The following is a 19,449-nucleotide window of genomic DNA, read 5'->3' as shown; positions in this document are numbered from 1 at the left end:
ATGGCTTGTTTTCAGAATGGGTTCTGGTACACAGACTCTCAGCAGATATCAGTTGAGTGAAAAAACAAATATAATTATCGCCATAACCATTTTACAGACCAAGAAAGAGAAGGTTTACAGAAATTATCCAGTGTGCCCCAGGTTGTTTGGAAAACAAGTAATGAACCGATCCAGAATTAACCTGTGTCTCAGACCCTCAAGTCTTTACGGTGCTACCCTACAGCATCTGGCCAAACCCAAAGCCTTCTCTAGAAGTGTGGATGTGCTAGGAAATACAGAGACAGAACTGCCTACTCCTCCTGTAAAAACATTCGCTTAAATTCAGCTTTAGTGTAACAGGGATTCACTTTAACCAAAGGACCACATGTGGTCCCTCCTGTGGCTCTAGGCACTGTGCTGGTTGAAATGCAACTGTCCAGAATTCAGTGCAACACCACGGGTAGGTCACTATATTTGTCTTGAGCAGATCTGCCGTGTGTCACGGACTGTTTGAACCTGGGGTGCAGTTGGTGAGACACATGCTACCCTCCGGGAGCTCACAGTTTGTGGCACAAAGCATGCACGATGGCTGTGGATGTTAAAGTCACATCTGTGTAGACAGGGTTGTGTGGGACTTTTTCACAGCCAGTTTGCTTACTAAGCTTGTCCGGCTTCGTCTCATCGACATTGAGCCTGGGAAATGCATGGCTTTGCTAACTAGATGAAACTAGGTTTGAATCTGGGCTCTTCCGTATTAGCTTCTCCGTTACTTCCAACTTTCCTGGGATGTTATAAGGAGTAGTGGTCATGGACATGCGTAGCACAGTGTCTGGGGCCTAGAGGGGGCCTATTAGTGGGCTCTGCCATCCTTGTTAGTTATCAGTGCCATTATTTATTATCATTTGGCTTCTGAGCAATAAATTCAGTGCCTACACATCAGTAGGAAGAACTTGGTTTGAGTTTTAAAGTCTACCCTGGGTAATAACGATAGCTCATTATTTAATGGAGGCTACCCTGTGTGTTAGTTGCTGTGCTGACTGTTTTATTTTGTCCTATTTAATCCTCCTAACAATCCTAGGAGTTATGAATACCCATTTTACAGAAGAGTACACTGACCCATACAGCAGTAATTAAGTCACTCTACTTGCCCCGGGTCACGTAGCTAATAGGCATAGAGCAAGCATGTGGATTGTTGCTGGAACCCTTACTCTTCACACCTACGCTGGAGTCCTCAGATAGTCCAGGCTGGGGGCTTATGAGGTGCCAGTCAGGGAAGCAACAGAACATACCAAAGCTGGAATCAAGAGACTGGCACTCAAGCCCTAATTTAGCCACTTATATGAGCGTCCTGAGCTTCCTCACTTTACTGAGTTCAGTCTTCAGAGTCTCGCTTTCCTCATCCATAAAATGAAGAGATTGCCCTAGATGTTGTCCAAGGGTCCTACCCACTCCATGGGCCTCTAATTCTGCAAGATGGCTCTTTCATTCCACCTGCCACAGGTCTCCCAGAGCCAGCATGCTGTGCCCTTAGAGTTAGAAAGACCTTGGTTGAAATCACAACTTTACCACCCACTAGCTGTGTGACTTTTCTCAGCCTCAGTTTCCTTATTTTCCAGCTGAATATAATCATCCAAATTTCTTGAAACAGTCCAGGGAATGAAATGATTATAATATACATGTAATAGGATGTCATCAGACATAAGGTGTTGTAATGAAGGGACTATGTATGAGGTGAATGGGCAGCATTGAAGGTATCAGCAAGGATGCTGAGGCACCAGAGATGAGCAGAAGCCACAAGCTGTTGCCACCCCTGGGCCAGGAAATGTGTGTTAGTTTCTCAGGATCTGCCATAACAAAGTATAACCGATCGGCTGGCTTAGCAGGAATATGTTCTCTTATAATTCTGGAAGCTAGCAGTCCATGATCAAGTGTCCATAGGGTTGATTCATTTTGAAGCCTCTCTCCTTCGCCTGTAGTGACCACTTCTCCCTGAGCTTTGATTGACCCTCTGTGCCTATCTGTCCAGATTTCCTCTTCTTAGAAGGACACCAGCCATACTGGATCGGGGGCCATCTTGATGATGTTATTTGTACTTGGCACCTCTTTAAAGATCTCATCTCCAAATCCAATCACATGATAAGGTACTGGGGGTTAGGACTTCAACTTGGGAATTTGGGGGGGGGGAACACAGTTCAGCCCCTAACAAGATACAAAGAGAAGAAACCAGCATGGCTACCCTACATGGCTACCTACATGGCTACCCAGTAGAAGCGGAAGCAGGAGAGGACACTGGCACTGTAGGACACATTGCCCAAACTGGATAGTGCATGAGGAGAGAACACGCTCTCTTTCCTCCCACCCTCCAGTCTGTGGCCAATGCCTCCAACTAGGAATCATCCAGCAGGGGTCGTAGGTAATTCTGTCTGTGGGGAAGCATCTCTTAGGGTGCAGAGAAGACCAGAGAGCGGGGCTGAAGCGGACAGATGGAGAATATGCCACTTGGCAAGGCATGTGCTGCATGAGAGACACTCCAGAAGTGCTATTTCTTTCCACTTCATAAATGGAGGGAGAAAAGTGAAGAAGGCAGCTGTGCACCCCTACCTACCTCACTGGCTGTCCTGCAGTACATGCTTTTTCTCTGAGCATGTGAACGAGTGAGTAGTGAAGAGGCGCACAATGCATCCTTCCATGTGGACTCACTTTGGTTAAGTCTGAAACTGCAAAAAGCTTCTTGCCCTTTCTGCGGGCCATTAGCTCCGCATTCAGCCAGGCTCTAGCACACGTTCAGCTGGTCAGAATCGCCCGGCCATCCACACCGCCTCGCCCTTCTTGGTAAGCAAATGAGACATCATCTTATGCAGTGGAGCATTCAGCCAGACTGCTAGGGAGAGGCAGGCTCATTATTTGTAAAAAATTAAAATCTCCATGCCAATGAGCTGGTCAGCAGGTCTGACTTCTTTTCAGAGAATAATTATTTTTCCGTACGGGCTGAAATGTCACAGGGTTCCCGGCCCCCCAGACAGGTTCTGCTGTGCTGTCCTTGGCTCTTGCATCTACCTCTGGCTTTTCTAAGCGTTGTAATAGGCTCCATTTTGTTCAATGATAATTTTTTTAATGTTTGTTTATTTTTGAGAGAGAGTGTGAGCAGGGAGGGGCAGAGGGAGAGAGGGAGACAGAGAATCCGAAGCAGGCTCCAGGCTCTGAGCTGTCAACACAGAGTCCAACATGGGGCTCAAACTCACAAACCGTGAGATCATGACCTGAGCCAGTCGGATGCTTAAATGACTGAGCCCCCCAGGCGCCCCTTACTGATAATTTTTAGATCTACCGCTTGGACTCTCTATATTCTTTCCTATATACAGCTCCAGAAAATACTTTCCTCTTGCTGGAAGAGACAGGTCAGAGACTCTTTAATAACCACCTTAATGACAGTGGGCTGGGCATGGTCAGAATATCTCTTCAGTATCTGTTGTCTCCTGCTATCTGATGGTCTGCCAATGAAAGCCTGTCCTTGTCTCAGAGCAGGTCCTATACGAGACTCCATCTCCTGATGTGTTTTCTGGGTAGCAGGAGAGCCAGAACTACAGACCAGCAGGCATGGCTTCTGCCTTGGATTTTTTCTTATCACTCACTGTCTAAAATGGGCAAACTCTGGGGCTCCTGGGTGGTTCAGTTGGTTAAGCATCCCAACTTTGGCTCAAGTCATGATCTCGCGGTCTGTGATTTTGAGCCCCGCATCGGGCTCTGTGCTGACAGCTCAGAACCTGGAACCCACTTCTGATTCTATGTCTCCCTCTCTCTGCCCCTTCCCTGCTCACACACTCTCTCTGTTTCTCTCTCTCTCAGAAGTAAATAAACATTAAAGAAAACTTTTTTAAATAAAATGGGCAAACTCACTTACCTTCTAAGACTTAATGATTATCTGAAAACTTACCCGAATCAGAAAAATGGCAGGAATAAGTTTGGCCTAAGACAGCAGTTTAGGGTGCTTGAGAATCAAGTGGATTTGGGGTCTTGGTGCTATGTCAGTTTCCTTGGCTGTTGGAAGTGCCAAGGACTCGGTGTCATCATCAGTTTATTCTTTCATGGCTCTGAATGCTAGGAGTCCAAATCAAGGTGTCTGCAGGGCCACGCTCCCTTCTGGGTTCTCAAGGAGGATCCTTCCCTGTCTGTCCCAGCTCTGGCAGCACCAGGTGTTCCTTGGCTGTGACTGTACCACTCCAGTATGTGCCCCTGTCTTCACTCTACATCTGTTTCCGTGTCTTCTCTTCTTATAAGGACACCAGTCATTGGGTTAGGGCCCATCCTTATTGAGTGTGGCTCATCTTAACTATACCTGCAAAGACCTTGTTTCCCACCAAGGTCCTATTCACAGGTAAGGGGGTATGATGTGGACACACCTTTCTGGGGGGACTCAGTTCACCCCATAATAGTGATTTTCCTCCACTTATTGTTTGCAAAACACTGTCTGATTAAGAAGACCTACCTATAGGGCCACGTGGTGGCTCAGTTGGTTAAGCTTCTGACTTCAGTGTAGGTCATCATCTTGCAGTTCATGAATTCAAGCTCCGTGTGGGGCTCCACGCTGATGGTACAAAGCCTGCTTGGGATTCTCTCTGTCTCCCTCTCTCTGCCCCTTCCATGCTCTTTCTCTCAAAATAAATAAACAAACTTTTAAATAAGAAAAAAGACCTACCTATAGAATCTCCTTGGGTCTGTGCAGTTGACCAGGAATTATCTCCCTTATTTTGGTCCAGGAGTCCAGAAGGACCACACCGAGAGGAGTTTCAAGAGCTTGGTTGGAGAGAAATGGGGACCAGGAGACAAAGAGAAAGCCCAGGAGAAGGGTGGGCTCCTGGGGAAGTTGTGTTTGCTTTGTGCTGGTTATTTTACTTTGAGCCACCCACCAAGCCTTTTTGAACCTCAGTTTCCTCATAAAGATGAAGATAGAGGTGGGAGCATGGATTTGATAACTTTTTGAGGTTTCTTCTAGCTTAATATTCTTTGGTTCCACAAAACTAGCAATGTGGGCAGGGAACACCACCCACCCAGGAAAATCCAGGCAGCTCTGAGCAGTGGGTGTCTGTAAGTGCAGAACTGGACATAAATCAGCATCAGTCAGCTCCAAGACCCACAATCCTTTTCTTTAAAAGTGGACAAGGGCACCTTCGTGGCTCAGTCAGTTGAGCATCCTAGTTTGGCTCAGGTCATGATCTCACAGTTCGTGAGTTCAAGCCCTGTGTCGGGCTCTGTACTGACAGCTCAGAGCCTGGAGTCTGCTTCGGATTCTGTGTCTCCCTCCCTCTCCCTCTCCCTCTCCCTCTCCCTCTCCCTCTCCCTCTCCCTCTCCCTCTCCCTCTCCATCTCTCTCTCTCTCTCTCTCTGCCCCTCCCCCACTCATGCTCTGTGTCTGTCTCTCAAAAATAAATAAACATTAAAAAAAAAAGAAAAAAAACCTCTCGTGCACTGCTAGTGGCTGTGTAAAGAGGAAGAAGCAATTGCAGTGTCTGCCTAGACTGCACGTGTGCACATCCCGGGACCCAGAAAGTCATACATATGATGCCAAGAGACCCAATCAGGGATGATTGTAACTTTCACAACTGGCAAAACCCAAATGTTCATCATCAATGTAATACGTAACTAGGGTGAGTTCTGTCCACATGATAGGTTATTATACAGCATTAGGTGAACAAAATGCCACGTGTAATAATGCGACTGGATCTCACAGGCATAGTTTTGAGCCAAAAGGCCAGTCATAAAAAGGCCACATACTATATGATTCAATTTACATAAAATTCAGAAACTGATAAAACGAAGGTATGATCTCAGAATTTGGGATAATGGCAACATGGCAGGTGTGTGTGCGTGTGACTGTAAAAGGCATTCTAGTCTGTCAGTGATGTTCTGTTTCCTTGTCTGGGGTCTAGTTCCAGCAAGGAGTTCAGGGGTCTGAAAACTCATGAAGCTGTGCACTTAGGGTCCCTGTGGTTTTCTGAATGTATATGATACTACAATTAAAAGTTTCCTATAAGTCGCAAAAACAAAAATGCTCTTCAAGTCTTGGTTGAAAGTGTTTGGCAATCAGGGCACCTGGGCAGTTAAGCGTCTGACTGTTGATTTTGGCTCAGGTCGTGGTCTCACAGTTCATGTGATCAAGCCCCACTTTGGGTTCCAGTATGACCGTGTGGAGCCTGATTGGGATTCTCTCTCTCCCTCTCTCTGGCCCCTCCAACCTCCCCCCACCAAATAAATAAACTTAAAATAAGTGTTTGCCAGCCACCAAACCCTTCATGTTCTTAGCCATATCACAACCATAGCCAAATACATTCTGTCCAGTGACAGATATATTTTTGAACCAAGCCTGCCCTTCTCCAGAACACCCCTCTCTGTTTGAACACCCGTAGATCCTTCCCACTCTGGCGTGCGGGAACCGCTCTGTTTTCCATCTCTGTGTATCTGGTGCGTAGAAATTCCTCAATAAATATTAACTGAATGGATGATTGAGTGAGTGAATGACCACCAGCCTCTTGTAAGGTATGAACTGACCTTTGTTTCCTATCCATCCACACTTTCAGAAATCCCAGCAAATGTAGGCTTCAGGTGGGAGGATCTCTATTTTCTCTCTGTGCTCAAGAGCTTTCAGAAACGAAAAGATTTAACAAACAAAAAGTAGAAGCTTTTAATTTATGTGATCAAAAGTGAGTCCCAGGTAAAATCAGCAGGGGATTTTAAATTAAGTGGTTTTTAATAAACTCACTTTCTCGTGGTCATGCGGGAGAAGAGAAATGTAGAACTTCAAAGCGGGAGAGGAAAGTGGTGATTTTGAGGGTCATCTTCATGAACGTTTCTGGGATGAGAGCCCACATGTTCCCCTGAGCCCCTGGTACAGAAGATGTGCAGTACCCACTTAAGGCTTTGTTTCTCTGGTTCAAACCAGCAAAACCATGGGAAATGCTGAGGGACGAGGGGAACAGATTTGTATCTTCATGTGTTGGTCCCTGCAGTGCAGATAGAGAGCCAAGAAAAGGCAGACAGAAGCCAGTGAGGGCTCAGAGTGAAGGAAAAGCAACATCCTACCAGATTCCTGGGGAAAAGGGGAGAAGAGGTCCTGGTAAATAAATCTGGGAAATGCTGGATGCAGTAGCCCCCTTTGAGATTCACTGTGCACACAGATACAGCCTACTGTGTTTAACTGACCATCTCCTAAACTTAATTTACTGATTTGACCCTGTTTCCCACACACCTGTTGGCATCCTGCAGGACACCATGCAATACATTGTGACTTAGCACGAGTGTAAGAACAGGGGTCTCATCTGAAGCCTGCTCTGATCTCGTCTGAAGGAGTCATGTGGCCACTTCGGACCTCAGTTTCCCCTGAACTAAGAAAGTACATGGTCTGAATTAACCAACCCAATTCTGGCAGTATTCTTGAGCTTGACTAAAGAGTGGAAGCAGGTTGCATAGAAAGAAAGGAAGAAAATAGTGGCAGACTCTTTCAAACAGAATTCTTGCACAATCTAAAGAATGTAGGCAGGAGGTGGTGGGACACGAGCTGAGGTCCGAGTTGAGTGGGCCCAGACACAGGAAGAAGAGGGTCTCTCTGCCACCCAGGAGAGAGAGATGACATGATAACTCTGAAACACTGTCCTGACTGCATCTCTCTCCAACTGGTCACCTGTGCTCCCTTGTAGCTGATCAGGCCCCACTCTATGGGGAAACCCTCCCTTTCCTGGCCTCCTGTAATGCCTGATCTCCCCGTATGTTTTCATACAAGTAAACTGCTTATGGCCTGTGGTCTTCACACAGTCCTTCAAGCATTTACTTATGTTTTTTAAAGAGCTACCTGACTTGTTTTGGCTTTGGGCCACTGATTCAGCTAAGTCTTATCGTATCCAGTCATGAGCATGTGCACAGACACATGCACACACACACACACACACACACACACACACACACACACTGGGAGGCAACATGGCATGGTTGAAAGGCTACAGGTCAAAGGGTAAGACTAATTTTGCCCCTCACTAGCTAGGTGAGTGTAAGATGGGGATGATTCTATCCACCTTGCAGGTTTGTCCTAAGACTTGGAGGCCCTGTAAGTAAAGCCCCATCTCTAGTATGCAGCAGTTGCTTGAGAAATGGCGGGTGTTATCAACCCTGGTACCGTATTTAGTCTCTTCTCCTTGCAGTTCCATTGGTAAGAACCAGTATCTGGCTCTTTTAAAAAAGCATGATTTTCTCCCTCCTCTCTTCATAGACCTCCCCCTTGCTTTCCCTGCCATCTTGGCTAGCAAGCTATTGCTACATATTCAGTTTGGAAAACAGAAACATTGCCCTCTGATCCACAGATGAAACACCCTACCACTGGACCAGATGTTTGCAGGAGAAGCCTTTGATTTTTAATTTATTTATTCATTGATTTATTTAGTGTTGGTCTCTTAGGCTCCCAGCACAACAGCTGAAGGTAAAGCTGTGCCAGCCCCATGCCTCCCAGCCAGCTCCGTTGGGAGTCCCTGTCAAATGGAAGGCGTGCTGCCTCTGTGCAGAGTGCTGGCCTCCAGGGCCGAGGGCTCTCTCTGTGCTCCCAGATCCGGGCAGCAAGTATGGAAATGGGAGGAATTGTGCAGTAGCAAATACCAGCCAAAGGCCAAAGTCAACGTCTTTGGTACCACCATTCCCCTGACAGCAGGAAAGCGCTGTCAAAGTCTGACTCAGGGCAAGCCCCGCAAAGCCAAATCTGTGTCGTTTCGGCTCGAAAGGGTCCAATTTCAAAAGGAGCCGTCTTCATCATTTTAACCAATATTCACTCAAAAAGCTTGTTCCCACATTGAATGCATGCATATAATTTGTATTCATTCTAGTGGGAATTATGCAAGTTGAGTGAGTGATAATTAGGCACCTTAATGAGGAAATGTATAGTTTCTGTAACTGTTATTTATAAGCTTTTATGTACCACTTCATATTTTCAAAGCCCTTTACAATCATTAATTAGGATATCTCCCCAGCACCATAGGAGTGAGGTCAATAAACAGCTAGAGCTCTGTTTCTGTTGGAAATGTTGTTTTTCAGCTCTTGTACAATCTGTGTGCAAACTCCTAACCTTTGAAGAAACAGGCAGATTCTCTTATGAGTGTGTACCCTGTGATTGTATTTAACAGTCTATACAGACTCCCTAGCTGCTTAGAAACATCATTTATGCACATAATTTTACTTATGGTAGATTTTCTTTCCTTTATTATTATTTTTTTCTTCCTTGTAGGTCACGTCCCTTAGCTGCCACTTAATAACCCCAGGGGACCTCCTAATCATGCTGGTTGTGACACCATAAGCTGACTATTTGACAGAAATCTGAGGAAGAATATAGGCTTGAAGATATTTCAAATATTTTGAGTGTCCGGGGCATTCCACACACGAGGGGATTTTAAAGAGTTTTAGAAAGACAAGTTAATTTAGGCTAGTAAGTGAATTACTAGGCATGCATATTTATTATCAATTAATATTTCTCAGTTCAGCCATATTAAGTACTGTGCCTGCTGTGCTAGATACTTTTTTTTTTTATTTGAGGGAGAATCTTAAGCTGGCACCACATGCTCAGCACGGAGCCTGATGCAGGGCTCAGTCCCATGACACTAGGATCATGACCCAAGCTGAGATCAAGAGTCAGCTTCTCAACCGACTGAGCCACCCAGGCACCCCTAGATACTTCATAATGTTGTGGGATTTTTACTTTGAGGTAGGAAATAATAGATCGTGGCCTATACCAGATACTTTTAAAGATACACTTTTTTAAAAAGTCCTCCTGGTCATGTTGAGTTAATGTGGGATTGTCCCCATATATTACAGGTAAGGCACTGGGGCTCAGAATCCCAGTGGCTTTTTTCAAGAGAACTTGGTGGTAAGTGATGATGTCAGGACTCAAACCCAGGGCTTCTGTTTTCAAGTCCAGTTGGAAAAACTTGAGGTTTCCACTTAACATACAGTTTCCTCTTGTGTGACAGCTACAGAAATGCCTGTATTCCCAGAATCCACTCAACTGCATCAGCGTGAGGATGTGAGGATATTTATTGTACAAATAACCCGTGGTTAATTACAGATTTATGAGCAAAGACAAATGGTTTCACCCATGCTAGACAATTTTATGTGGCCGCTTTTTAACTTTCTTTTTGGGGGAGAAGAGGGGGAAATGGGTCATTACCTTTTAAGGTCTGCTGTTCAAATGTGGTGGAAAATAATCTGCTACCTGATAGGCAGTCACAGCCCTGAAGGGACAAGCGTGTCTGGCTTGACCTTCACACAGGTGATCCTTTGCATCCTTTCAGAGGCTGCAGGTTAGACAGGATTCAGCTTTCAGGTTGGACATCATTTTTTTCAGGAAGCTTTTCCCTAATGCTTCCTCCCACACTCAGATCATATTTCCCAGTCCCAGATCCCATGCTTCTTACCCCATCTTGTATCTGTCACAGTGTTTACATTGTCTTGATTGCCCATCTCCCTTCCCTGTTAGATCTTGCTCCCTAAGAGCAAGGACTGCGTTTTACAAACCGCTAAGTCACCAGCTAACCCAGTGAATCGTAGGAGGTGCTCAAAACATACCTCTAAATGAATTGTAGAAGAAATAACTTCTGAATGCAGGCTGCATGAATAAAGACCAGACAGGATCCCCACTGGTTTGTTTGACAAGTCAAGAGAAGCTCACATATGGCCGGGCTGTAGGTCCTGGGAGCCCTGATTCCCGTGAGCTTTTGTTGGCCTGTGTTGGCCAAGTACGCACTTGGCATTAATGTTTAGCATGAGGCAGCTGTTTCAAAACATTGAGACAGGGGCTCCTGGCTGGCTCAGTCAGTAGAGCATGTGACTCTTGATCTGGGGGTTAAGTTCAAGCCCCACAGTGGGTGTAGAGAGTACTTAAAATCTTTAAGGGGAGCCTGAGTGGTTCAATCAATTAAGCATCCAACTTTGGCTCAGGTCGTGATCTCACAGTTTGTGAGTTCTAGCCCTACATCAGGCTCTGTGCCAACAGCTCAGAGCCTGGAGCCTACTTTAGATTCTATGTCTCCCTCTCTCTCTCTGCCCCTCCCCTGCTCATGCTATGTCTCTGAAAAATAAATAAATGTTAAAAAAAAATTTTTAAAAGACTTTGCCATATTTCTAAAAAACAAAAAACAAACAAAAAAAAAACTTAAAAAAAAATCAAGACATATATACATACATCCCATAGACCTTGCTGGCACAGGGGATACACCGGCTTCATTAGTTCTAATGTTCTACGATAAAGACCCTTTTCTAGATGGGGCAGTGGGAGACACTTACCATGACATTGGAAAGTCACTTCGTAGCACCTCACTTCCCACGTCTATCCAGAAGCGATGATGAGTAGCCTGTCTCCTTTCTAAGGATATGGTGGAGTCAGAAGTGGATAAATGTGGTAACTCTTAAATGCAGAAGCTGACAGTGAAGTTCATAAGCTTTATAACATGTTCGTTCACGAGTTTTTGTTTGTTTTGGATTCTGATTGAATCAGGGATGGGCAGTAGTATATTTAGTAAACATTCTGGATTCTGATGAGAAAGCCAAACTGCATATTGGCTTGTCAAGTTTGCAAAGAGAGAGATAGTTAAGTGGCAAAGTGCGATTGATTGTGCCAGCTTTGCTGCTTAGTCTGATGGAAGGAAAAAAGTAAATGTGTGGCTGTAATTCCTGTGGAATTATAATTCCTGGCTAAGGAATTACAGCTTGTTCTTTAGGCTTCCTGAGATACTAGAGGCCTTTGAGCCTGTGAAGTGACCTGATAAAGCAACATTTCAGGTTGGCTTTTCTGAAACAGACCCAGTTGTGGTCATTCCCTTGCTCAAAATCTTTCGCTAGCTCCCAGGTGCCCTCAGCAGGACTTTCCAACCAGTGTGGCACACGCGGGTAATAGATGTGCCAAAATAGTGATCCCATCAGCCATCGGGGCCCCTGAATGGGGTCTGGAGCAGCCAGACCCCTGGGTCAGCCTTTCCAGCCCCAAGCAGGTTGTAAGGATCTCATGTTCTATGTAAGAAATGACATGAAAATGGTTGGAAAGCACCTCTTGCACAGATACGAGCCCTTCCTGATCCATCCCTGCTCACGTGTTCAAGGTCATGTCCTGACATTTGCGCCAAAACACTCTATTTCAGCCATCCAGCCATCACACACACCTGTTCCCACACGTCTTACTGCTCTGCCTTTGTCCGTGTTTCTTCAGATGTCCCCCTTGTGTCTGCCTGGCCTGATCAATTCAGGCTGACCCCCCCCCCCCCCCCGCCGCCCTCCCCAGACTCTCTTAATGAACAGTGCACGTTCTCAGTGTTCACAGCCCTGGCCTTGAATCATGATGCTTAATGTGTCTTCCACAGATGGGCATGACCAAGACTAAATGCTCTCCATCCAGTAAATATGTGTTGAATTAATATTTTGAATAAAACCCAAGAAATTGGGAAAAGTAGGGAAGAAGAACATGTACAGGTCTGTTTCAGTTGTTTGCACAAAATAGGTGCTCAATAAATAACCACCGAATGAGTGAATAAAGGAAGAGATGCAAAAGCCATTTAAAAAAATTTTTTTAATCTTTATTTATTTTTGAGGGAGTGAGAGAGAGACAGAGTGAGAGCAGGGGAGGAACAGAGAGAGAGGGAGACACAGAATCCGAAGCAAGCTCTAGGCTCCCAGCTGTCAGCACAGAGCCCAACGTGGGGCTCGAACCCACTAACCGTGAAATCATGATCTGAAGACACTTAACTGACTGAGCCACCCAGGCACCCCTGGTTTTTCTTTTGAGAGAGAGAGACACAGAGAGAGTGTGAGCAGGGGAGGGGCAGAGAGAGAGGGAGACAGAATCCGAAGCAGGCTCCAGGCTCCCAGCTGTCAGCACAGAGCCCGATGCGGGGCTTGAACCCATGAACCGTGAGATCATGACCTGAGCCGAAGTCAGACGCTCAACCGACTGAGCCACCCAGGCGCCCCGCAAAAGCCGTTTTAAATGTAGCATCTGTGGGATGCTGCAATGGCCCAAACACAAGAGAGGAGAGAGAGTAGTTCGAGATGTTTCGGGGCACGTGGTACCATCAACACAGCGATCCTTGCACAGTTTTGGAGGCTGGACCCCAGCTCACCTCTCAGCCATGTGCCCCACAAATTGAGATTAGGATGCTTACTGCAGCATCGTTTGTAACAGGAGAAACAAAGGAAGCAGCCAGAATGTTGTTCAGTCAGGCAATGCATAAATAACTTGTGGTATATTTTTACAGTGAGTGAAGTGATTGCCATGAATAGACTAGATATTGCAATCTTAACATGGTTAAGTCTTAAAGACGTAATGTTGGGTGAAAAGGTAAATGAGAATTGAGAAATGAAATACTCTAAAGGCATCATAGATTGTTAATTAATATATGCACAGAGAATAAAACTATAAAAATATGCATGGAAATGAAACCCAACCACCTCAGGATAGAGGTTACCCTTGGGAGAGAGAGAGAGAACCAGAGTGGGATGAAGGAGCTTTTGATTTATCTGTAATGTTTTATTATTCACAGCAAATGTGGCAATATATTAGCATTTATTAAATTGGGGTGGTGGGTATTTGTCATATTAGTTTCTAGACTTTTCTGGTGGTTTGAAATAGTTCATGCTTTTAAAAATCAACATGACAACACCCAGTGCTCATCGCAACAGGAGCACTGGGTGTTGTATGGAAACCAATTTGACGATGAATTTCAAGGAAAAAAAAATCATCACATAAAAAAAAAAAGGCTAGGTAACTGGGAGAATATCCCCACATTTCTGCATTTAGTCTTCTGGTCTAGACATTTGCCTCTCTTCAACTAGTCTGGGAAACAGGGTGGAATCACATTGGCCACAGAGGACTTGCCAAGTCTTAATACCCATTAAAAAGCATTAGTTCTCAGTTCAGTCCCCTGAGACTGATAGATCTCCCATTGACATCTCTAGAGGCTTCAAAATGTGCATTAATATCTTCCATCTTGTTTGTAGCCTCCACTCCCTTGCCATTTTTTCTGTATATTAGAGCACCTATCCAACCTAATTAGGATTAGTTTCTACAGTAAGATGAAATTGTTTTACGTGTTAGGGATCTATTTTCCTGAATCTATCACTATATTCTCTTGGCTTGTAACTCTGTAAATTTTTTCTTTTCTTTCTCCACAAGAAGCAAATAATATGCTTATGGTGAATTTTACTATTTCTGAAATTGCTTCTGTGAACAGTTTCATCGCCTGCACTGACTGGCAAGGGTCAGCTGTGTGCCCGGTCTTCCCAATGGGGTGTTCAGTGAGATTACTTTGGTAGTTTGAAATCAGCCACAATAGGAGTATTTACACCATAGGAACCAGCAGATGCCACAAATCATGTTTTCAGGGTCCCCCCCCCCCCGGGAGCTTGTGGCTAAACATTTACCAGTGTACCACGAATGGATATAACAGCTTTCTGAGTTGCACAGGGCAAGTAGCATTTTTCTCATTTTACACATATAGAAACCAAATGTCACCAAAGGGAAAAAGTCTTGGCCCGAGTCCCTGGGCTCGGGTGCTGAGGCTTCGGTTTTTATGGTGTAGATGAGGGAACACTAGCCTTGGAGCCAGGCAGATCTGAGTTTGAAACTGGTGTAGCTTCTCTGGTACTGTGAATTGTTCCAGAGTCTGACTTAGTTTCTCAGTTTCCCCACCTAAGAAATAAGGATGACAATATCTAACCTGCAGTGATCTTGGAAGCAAAAAGGAAAAAGATACGTGCAAAAACTGAGCAAACCATAAAAGATGTGCAAAGGATGTAATTTGACCCTTTGGCTTAACGAGTTCAGATCTGTGTATTATCCCATTATTACCGCTACCATATATATATATATTTTTTTTCTTATTTCATCTTTACCTGACCAAACACCTTTGACTAAATGGTGAATTTACTTTTTTTCTCCAAATATGTGCCACTGGAATAGGTTTATAAAAAAAAAAAACTCCCAGAGTTGACATTTATATGTGATTTGGGGAATCAGATTCTCTCCAAAACTCTTAGAAACGTATGTACTAGGTATCAGCTCAGATCATTTGTCAACTGACTGGAGTTTTCTCCGCTGAGCTTTCTGCTGAGCTCAGCATCCTGAGGAGGATTGATTTGGGAGCCCATGGGTGCTACAGTTCCATCCACCAAATTAACTGCAGTGGCCTGCAGGGAAATTCTCATGGTTCCTCGTGTTCTGTGCTCTGTGCATTCTCCATATGCTCTAACTGACCTGGAAGTAGACAGCTGCTTCTGAGTCATTCAGCAAAGCCAAAATGTGCTTTTCTTTTTAGGCTTTTACTAGTTAATTTTTACCTGAGTAATAAATTGAGTTGTTTTAACATTAAAAAAAATAATAACAACAGCAGGGTATGCAATGGCAGTTTGTCTCGCTACACGACCCCCCATTGACCCAGGTCCCTCCCCATAAAAACTAACAAAAGAAAGATGGAGTGCATCTTAGAGACCAAGCATCAGCACGACCTTCACTGTAGTTACATCTGTGTTCGTTGTGGGGACCAGAGAAGACTTTGGCGATCAGAACACTGAAGCAAGCTCCCATGGCTTGTCAATACATGCAAAGCAAATTAGCCAGTCTCACCTAGAAAAAAGTCACAGAGGAGCCGCTTTGTGCGTGTAAAGATAAACAGCATATAGTGTACAGACGCCTTCCATCAGCTACACCTAGGGAGGTTGTCCTGTCTCTGGGGCAAAAACACAGGGAAGAACCAAATGCTTCTTGGGAGTGTAGTACGTATCAGGTGCAATACGAGGCTCTTTTCAAGATTAGCGTGGCAGAATCTCCGTAGCACAAATGTACCGCTTTAACCTGCTTTAAGTGTGCAGTTCAGAAGCATTAAGCACATCGACGTGCCACTGTCTCCACCTCCCCTCTCCAGAAAGTGCGAGGCTCTTCGGCCCATCTCACTTAGTGTCGGCCACAGCCTTCGATGCTATTGTCCTGTTTTCCAGCAACGAGGATGTTCAGGGAGGCTGTTTGAAGTCTCATCCTGAGTCACTGGCAGAGCCTGGGATTGAACCCAGATATGTTCGTCTCCAAGACGTGGACAGGTGTGTCTGGCTGTCTGTCTGACTGTCGTTTTTTCCTTCTTCCACCCTATGCTGTTGCCTAGGGGTGATCCTGCTGCTTCTGGACAAACTACGGAAGATGAAATGGGAACAGATGTGGCGGCTGACCGCAGAGAGGGAGCTGATGGGCATGCTGTCCACGTCCTTAGCGGACCAGGTGAGTGGGCAGGTGAGAAGGTGCAGTTGTTCCTGGACGCCCTGTGCGGTTTCTCCAGGAAGCTTGAAAGTAGAGGGGTCTGAATGGTGTCTCCACCTGTCGTGTGACCCATTCATCTCTTCCTTCAGCAGACCTTCACTGCACGCTGCGTGAGCCAAGGATGACGTTCAGAGACAGGATTGCAGAGGTAAATGAAGGATGTCGTCCTTGGCCTCAGAGAGCTTCTAGCTTATTAAAGGAGACTGATGAGGAGGCATTCGGAGGAGCTTGCTGTCTTCATCTTGGTGTGGGGTGCATAGAACACCACAGCACATTTCCCAGACAAGGTTACATTTGCTCTTCCGGCACATAGGGTCTAACTTTAAAAGCAATGCCTTTCACTTAGATCCCGTGCTTTGACCCTATCCTCAAGGGAAATGCATTTAAATGGAAGAGACAAACTACCTGTCTTGAATAACCAGCTTCTAATCCAGGCGATCTGAAAAAGTCTGTGAACTCCACCAAACCATTGATGTGAATGCATAAAAATCCCATTCCTCATTTTTGCTAGCAAATGCAGGTGCCCGAGCCTTTGACCTTGGCTCTGCCAGGCTCACACATTTAGATTTTGAGTTCCCTGTGGTGTAGATGGCTGTGTTGAAACGGGGAGAAGACTTGTCTGGGTTCTCTGCGTTTTACCCTTTACTGTTCATCCAAAAAGCAAGTGCAGTCCCATGTTTTTGCCCGATGTTCAACTGTCTGAGTCACTGAATTTTTGTAAAGTTTTCTAATACAGAGGAAACAAGAAACTCTGTAGGGTGACTTTACTATTTTTTTTTTTTTAGCATTGTTATTATTCAGTATTTCCCAAGCAGCCAGAAACTAATTTCCTTTTTCAAACATGAGATCTGGTATAATGAATGAGTTAAAAATTACCCAGGTAGCTGTTTTAAACCTGAGGGGAAAATTGTCCTCCATCATCATATTTTAAGTCAGGTCACAATGACTCCAGCATGTCCCCAAAAGCTAGCAGTTGCATATCTGTGTCCAATGAGGGTAGTTTATCCAGTCATCTCCTTCTGCGAAGGCACATAATTCACCCCCCGGCACCAGCTGTCAGCAGCTAGTTAATAAGTGTGGTCTGGTGCGACGAGAGCTTGGAGAAAAGCCCAAAAGAAGGAAAACTCCCTAGAAAAGTCGGAGTTGGATTTGGAGGTGGGGAGAGCGTCCTCGGGCACCATGGCCTGCAGGAGTCCAGGACGCATCCATCATCGAGTCCCCGCCAAAAGCCCCAGGAAGAACTGATGAAACAAGATCTATAATTTGTCTCAGCCCCTGAATGAGCAGAGCAGTTGTCATCATGCAGTTTCCTCTCCAGGAGGCCCAGGATGGATGACACAGGGCTCCTGGATGAGGTGGGAAGAGGGGTGGAGAAGTGACTTCATTTCATCTGTGCTGGCTCCCGTATGAAAGACCAGCCGTGTCTGCTCCCACGTCCCCTTGCCGGATGGCGCCTCCTGAGGCCAGCAGAGCCCGTGAGCTTCAAGCACGCATGGGGCGCTCCCCTGTCCGTTCCAAGGGGAATGCCTCACAGCGCAAGCCAGCCTGTGCTCAGAGCAGGAGCCTAAAGAGAGGCCTTTGCACAGGAGGTGCTGTGCCCGTGAGCTGGCCTCCTAAGTGAAACGCTCCTGACCATTCTATCTCTGGCTTTTATCTCCCAGGATATTTTCAACGCTGTCATCAAACAGAACCCCTTCCTCGTGTATCAGCTCCCCTGCTTCTGGAATGTGCAGCTGTCGGACCACACCCGCTCTGAGCAGTGCTACAGGGACGTGTCTGATCTAAAGGTAGAGGAAGGACAGGTTGCAGTGGATGCAGGGCCCATGGCCGGAGGTGGAGGGAGGTGTCCTGCGCTGGTGGCCGGTGGACGGAAGCCAGATGGGGAGGGCTCTTCGGGGGATGAATGGCTCTGAGCTTTGTGTGCATGTGGTGAGAGAGATAAGGACACAGAAGAGCAGAGAGAATGTGCTTTTCTCCTTTGTTTTCTTTTTTTCTCTTGTTTGGGCTTTCTAGAAAGCGTAAGAACCAGCTTGCGTGGTTATTCTTCTCGCCACCTGCTGCTGGCTGTTTTGGTTCCTGTCCGCTCCCCAAGTCCAGTCATTTAATTGCAACAGAAACATTTATTGAAGGACTACTCTGTGCCAGGTGCCACAGATATGGATGGGAATAACTTACTTCCTACTCTCAAGTCAGTCGTGGCTAGGGGAGAGACACATGGAGGAAATGAATGTAAAAACGCCTGCCAGGTGCTGTGGTGGGGTGGGGTAGGGGTGGGAACGCCAGCACAAATGTCTCATTCTACCTCAGGCAGCAGTGACAGTGACAGAAAAGCCTTCAATGTTGGTCTCTAGGTACTGGACATAGTGGTACGGCTGGGACATAGAAAGAGTAACGCAGAGGCTGCTTTTAGGTGACCAGCCCGAACAATGGAAACCTGAGTGAGGTACAAGGACCCGCAGTGACCCCGCAACCCCCTGACCAAATACAAACAGGCCCATCAGGTGACTCACCTCAAGCTAGCCCCAAGTCCTAGCTGACCAATGAGTTATTAACATCTGGACGCCGTTACCAAAAAAGGAAAATTCCACATTCCCCATACCTCCTCATCCTCCTCCTTTAACTACAGCCCCCCCACCACTGCTTTGCATCAGATAGTCTCTGCTTTCCTGTCCTGCCCACCGCTCCCTTGTGGTGTATTCAGTAAACTTCTGTGTCCTGTTCTGCCTTCGGTGAATTCTTTTCACCACCCCGCAGCCAGCTTCCACCTGATTGGGTTGTCCCACATTTGGTGCCGGCCCCCCATCCAATTGGGAGACTCCACGTTTGGTGGCCTGTATGGAGAGCCCTTGTACATCCCCCCACACAATGAAGAAAACAGGATGTATGAGTTATCTGCTGCCATTGTCTAATAGTGGCTTAAATCAATAACCATTTATTTAGTTGAGGAGTTTGCAGGTTGGCGGGATGGTTGTCTGATTTTCATTGGCCTAACCAAGTGTCTGTGGTCAGCCTTGGATCTGATGGCTGGTGGCTGGGATGACCTGGTCCTCCTCCAGTGTCTGCCATGTCCCATGAGCAGGCCAGGCTGGTTTGTCATAGCAAAGCAGAGGTGGGAGAGGAAGTCTTAGTGCTTGCAAGGAAAGCTTGAG

The 19,449-nt window shown here is 45.9% G+C and overlaps 1 protein-coding gene across 2 annotated transcripts in view; it reads left to right on the top strand.

The window, feature by feature from the left end:
• Window positions 1-19,449, top strand: part of LARGE1 (LARGE xylosyl- and glucuronyltransferase 1) — a 398,411-nt gene that overhangs the window by 300,735 nt on the left and 78,227 nt on the right. For both annotated transcript variants that reach the window (XM_047066747.1, XM_047066746.1), the window contains exons 7-8: window positions 16,149-16,261; window positions 17,962-18,087. In XM_047066747.1, coding sequence (XP_046922703.1) covers window positions 16,149-16,261; window positions 17,962-18,087 — 239 coding nt within the window. The remainder of the gene's footprint in view (window positions 1-16,148; window positions 16,262-17,961; window positions 18,088-19,449) is intronic.

This window comes from Lynx rufus, unplaced genomic scaffold (genome assembly GCF_022079265.1).
Source record: "Lynx rufus isolate CCGP_SWC_20201006 ecotype Redwood Valley unplaced genomic scaffold, mLynRuf1.p SCAF_7, whole genome shotgun sequence".
NCBI lineage: Eukaryota > Metazoa > Chordata > Mammalia > Carnivora > Felidae > Lynx > Lynx rufus.
The sequence above is the reverse complement of the archived record's forward strand: the minus strand, read 5'-3'. Positions and strand labels throughout refer to the sequence as shown.